This window comes from Monoraphidium neglectum (assembly GCF_000611645.1).
Source record: "Monoraphidium neglectum strain SAG 48.87 unplaced genomic scaffold scaffold04319, whole genome shotgun sequence".
Taxonomy (NCBI): Eukaryota; Viridiplantae; Chlorophyta; class Chlorophyceae; order Sphaeropleales; family Selenastraceae; genus Monoraphidium; species Monoraphidium neglectum.
In genome coordinates, this window is record NW_014009310.1 from 1 (window position 1) to 4691 (window position 4691).

The 4691-nt window shown below is 67.0% G+C and overlaps 2 protein-coding genes across 2 annotated transcripts; both read left to right on the plus strand.

Annotated features, from left to right (window-relative positions):
* Positions 1-117: 117 nt before the first annotated feature.
* Positions 118-1947, plus strand: MNEG_14196 (hypothetical protein; the record flags this gene model as incomplete). Its single annotated transcript, XM_014037331.1, has 1 exon — positions 118-1947. The coding sequence occupies one exon, from the start codon at positions 118-120 to the stop codon at positions 1945-1947; it is 1830 nt and encodes a 609-aa protein (XP_013892785.1).
* Positions 1948-2954: 1007 nt separating this feature from the next.
* Positions 2955-4353, plus strand: MNEG_14197 (adenylate kinase 3; the record flags this gene model as incomplete). The annotated part of the gene is made up of 5 exons (XM_014037332.1): positions 2955-3014; positions 3334-3400; positions 3604-3692; positions 4097-4204; positions 4297-4353. 5 exons carry the CDS (start codon positions 2955-2957, stop codon positions 4351-4353), a joined length of 381 nt encoding a protein of 126 aa, XP_013892786.1.
* Between the last annotated feature and the right edge of the window lie 338 nt (positions 4354-4691).

Genomic DNA, 4691 nt, shown 5'->3' on the forward strand with positions numbered 1-4691 from the left:
GGCCGCGGCAGCGGCGCAGAAAAAGGGCCGGGACCGCAGGGCAGGGGCGGCGCCGCCAGTGGTGCGCCCCAGGAGGAAGGCGCTGCCAGCACGTCGGGCCGCCCGCCCGCCCGCGGCATGGGCCCTGGCGGACGGCCCTCTCCCGCGAGCGCCATTGCTGCTGCTGCTGCGGCGGCAGGGCTTAGGCTGGGTCCGGCCTTCCGTTCGCCCTCGCCGCAGCGCGGCGAACAGCCTCAGCAGCAGCAGCAGCCGCTGGGCGTTCCGGACGGCGCGCCCACGCCCCTATCAGCAGCCGCCGCCAACCCCGGTGCCGCAGGCAGCCCGGCCGGCGGCGCAGGCAAGGAGCCCGTGGCTGCGCAGCCGCTGCTGCCGACGGCGGGGGAGAAGGGCTTTTTGCGGCGCAGGACCGCGTCGCCTGCCGTGGCGGGTGTCCTCGCCGCGGCGGAGACAGCCGTGCTTACCAAGCCGCCGCCGCCGCCGCCGGCCCCAGAGGCGCCCGCGGACGGGAAGGGTGGCAAGCAGGGCCGCGCGCCGCAGCCGCTGCTGCTGTTGGTGCGCCTCGAGGTCGCCTCGCCGCCCGACGAGGCGCGGCCAGTGCGGATGGTGGTGACCGTCTTCGGGCCGCAGGGCCGCGCGGCCAAGGCGGCGGCGGCACAGGCTGCAGCGCAGGCCGCGGCGGCCGGGCGGCGCGGAGAAGCGCGGGTTAGCGTCAAGCTGGTAGTGACGCCTGGCCAGGGCGGCGCCGAGGATGTGCGTCCCGTCAAACTCGTTATTGGGGTCCAGACTGCAGGCGGGCCCGCCGGCGGCGGGGCGGACGCCAAGGGCTCCGGCGCGCGCGCGCGCGGCCAGCAAGGCACGCGCGGCGGGTCCGGGGCCGGCGGCGCTAGGGAGCAGCAAGGTCAGGGACACGGGCGCGGTGGTGGGGAGGGGCGGCGGCAGCAGCAGCACGGGCAGCAGGCGCAAGGGTCGCAGAAGGGCGGGCCCGCTCAGGGCCCAGGGCAGCAGCAGGGCCGGCAGCAGCAGCAAGGCCGGCAGCAGCAGGAGCAGCAGGGCCAGGGCCGTGTGCGCCAGCAGCCGCAGCACCAGCAGCAGCAGCCTCAGCAGCCTCAGCAACAGCACCAGCACCAGCACCAGCAGCTGGGGCTCTTGCTCCAGGACCAGCGGACCCTCGGTGGTCAGCAGCACCAGCAGCAGGTGGGGCTGCAGCGGCGCCACCAACAGCAGCAGCAGCAGCAGCAGCAGCCTCAGCAGCACCAGCAGCAGCAAGACGCGCAGCAGCGGCAGCAAGCAAAGGTCGCAACAGCACAGGCCCAAGCTGCGGCGCACGCAGAGGCCGCAGCACAGGCCCAGGCTGCGGCGCAGATGCAGGCCGCAGTTGTGGCGCAGGTGCGATCTCAGCAGCAGGCTCAGCAGCAGGCTCAGCAGCAGGCTCAGCAGCAGGCTCAGCAGCAGGCTCAGCAGCAGGCACAGCAGCAGGCACAGCAGCAGGCACAGCAGCAGGCACAGCAGCAGGCACAGCAGCAGCAGCAGCAGCTTGTCTACCAGCAGCAGCAGGCCGTGCTTCAGCAGACGTATGTGACGCAACAGTATCAGCAGTATTCACAATACGTGCAGGAGCAGCAGCAGCAGCAGCAATTGCAGCAGTTGCAGCAGCAACTGCAGCAACAGCAGCTGCAGCAGCAGCAGCAGTTGCAGCAGCAGCAATTGCAGCAGCAACTTGAGCAGCGGCTGCAGCAGCAGCTTCAGCAGCAGCAGCAGCAGCAGCAACTACAGCAGCAGCAGCAGCAGCAGCAGCAGCAGCAATATGGCCAGTTATTTGCGCAGCACCCACAGCAGCACTACACGCATCACGCTTACAACTACCAGCAGCCGCCCCCCCACGCCAATGGAGGAATGTCGCGTGGCGGGGGGCGGGGCAGCGGCGGCAAGGGCCATGGGCAGGGGTAAGGTTAGCGGCAACAGGCTCGGACGCCTGCTGCGCTGACCAAGCATCAGCTTGCGGCTCCCAAGCACAGGTGACGGCAACAGTTTGCCTCCTCATTGCTGTCGGTAGGATATCGGCTCTCTTGGGCCAATGTTTGCGTCACAAGTCAATGCACTCCACAGCCAACAGACACCCCACAGCGCTTTGAGCAACAGCGCTTTTGACGGCTAACAACTCTGTTTTCTGCAGGTCGATGTAACGGCGCGCAGCAGGGGCTTGCACAGCCTTCAATTCCTGATGCCGTGGCAGTACATCGTCATGCATGATTACACAGGCCAGAGTACCGCAAGTGCAACACGCCTCGTCAGGATACCAAAAGTGGCACGATGGGTCAACGCTTGGTCAATGATTGTGGTGCAGGGCTCCTGGCGTGGTTGTGGGGTGTCTTACGCCTTAAAAATGCACTACTGTTGGGAATGCCAGCATGTGCAGTACTTGTGCGATTAGCCTACAGCTCGCGGCAGGCACATTGATCTTTGTCGAACCAGCAGTCGAATCATTGAAGCTCGCAATTGTTTGTTTGGTTCCTTGAAGTGTCACATTGCAGCTTGGTCTCCCGTGCTCGTCGCCGCACACGACTCTCCTCTTGCATCTTTGCTCGGCGGTAGTGCCAACCATTAGCAAGTGGCGTGGCTCGAAAGTCGAAATGCAAGCTCTTGGCAGGCAGCAGCGGCCTGGTGAGGCGCGGTGGCTTCTGGATTGCATGCAGTCCGTGCCCGCCACCAGTGCGACGATCCATTGCTCCTCATTGTAAACCAAGCAGGTTCATGGAGCCAATCTAGACGGTCTGCGCGGCCGCGCAGCGTCTTGGTCAAGGTGCGCCGCGAGCCGCCGACAATGACATGCGTTGTGCCCCGCCCCGCAGCTTTCCGCACACGCGCTCACACCAAAGCGCAATCCGCTCAAGTGAGACAACCTCTCATGCCCATGAGTGCAGGCGGATGCCAGCGGCGCGCGGCCCCTGCGCGTGATGATTTCCGGGGCGCCGGCGGCGGGCAAGGGCACCCAGTGTGAGAAGATTGTGGGCAAGGTGAGACTGGGGAGCACACAAGCGCACAAAAAAATACGCTGTACATGCTGATGCACGTGTGCACATGCGTGTGCGGGCAAAGTTGTGTTTAGGCTGGTGTCACAGCAGCCGCGCCGGGCAGGAGTCGAGGCACTCGAGCATGCTCGCGTGCGGCCGAGGCACCCCCAGCCGCGCCCGCAGCGGGCGGCCATGCGCAGCCCATGCGCGGGCCTATGTCGCCCGCCGCAGCCCATGCGCAGCTGCCATGCATGCATGCTCACCATGCGGCCTCGCCCCTGACATGATGCCGGAACCATGGTATGCGCGCAACCCTCCGCAGTACGGCCTCGTGCACATCTCCGCCGGCGACTTGCTGCGAGAGCAGGTGGCGCTCGGCACCGCAGCAGGTGGGCCCCCGCAGCTCAAAAGCCATGCTAGCTTCGCACACAACGCAACCATGCGGGTGGCCGCGGGCGGAGCCTGGGCCACCCGCAGCCGCGATGCTGCTGCTGCAGCATGCGAACTGCGCACCTGGTCCCTGCACGATGCGAGGGATTCCGCTTTCCTTGACGCGCTTCCTGCGCGGCGACCCCGGAATCACCGGCTTCAGGCAAGCGCGCCAAGGACTTTATGGAGCGGGGCGTGCTGGTGCCCGATGACGTCATCGTCGACATGATCAAGGACCGCCTCGCACAGCAGGTGCGCGGGCTAGTGCTGCGCGCCTGCACGCGTGGGCGCGGGTGTGGGTGTCAGCTCGCAGGGCCTGCGCGAGTGGTGGTCTGCATGTGGGGGGGGGATCTGGTTGTGTGAGGGCGGAGACAATTTTCGTGGCACTGGCAGAATCAAGTGTGGGGCGGTTGTGGGTGCAAGGGGCAAAGCAGGGCGCTGGAAACAGTAGGTAGTTGAATGGGGGAGCACACAAGTTGAACACGCAGGCGGCGTGGGGTGAGGCAGCCGGTGCAGCAAGACGCGCTCCCGCACTGGCGCGGCGGCGGCAAGGGTGATGACTTGTCGCGCAGCGGCGCCGCGCTCGTCCCCCCCTGCGAGCGGGCACCTCACCCGACGCCGCTGCCGTGCGCGTGTGCGCACCCCCCTTGTCTCAGGACGTGGCTGAGCGGGGGTGGCTGCTGGACGGGTACCCGCGCAGCGCCAGCCAGGCGGAGGCCATTGAGAAGGAGGGCATCCGGCCGGACCTCTTCCTGCTGATTGAGGTGCGGGGCAGGGGGCGCCCACGGGCTGCGCAGGGGGCGCGTCACTCCCCAACACCCCACCCCTCACGCCCTGCCCGCGAGCTCGATGTGAGGCGTGCACGGTGGTGGAGCAAAGGCCGGGTTCTCTGATCCTGGTGGGGCTCACATAAGCTCTCGAACGTCATGTGGATGCGGATGTGCGCGCACACATGCTCCATCTCTCTCCTCTCCCTCTCTTTCTCCCTCGGTCTCACACACACACATTCCTTCTTGCCCCCCTCCTCCCCAACAACCACACACTCACACACATCCTATCTCTCTCCTTTGCACAAAATCATGCCACTCTGCCGCCCAGGTCCCCAGCGAGCTGCTGGTCGAGCGCGTGGTGGGCCGCCGCATGGACCCCCAGACCGGCGCCATCTACCACCTCAAGTACAAGCCCCCGCCGCCGGAGGTGGTCCCGCGCCTGGTGCAGCGCAGCGACGACACCGAGGAGAAGGTGGGGAGG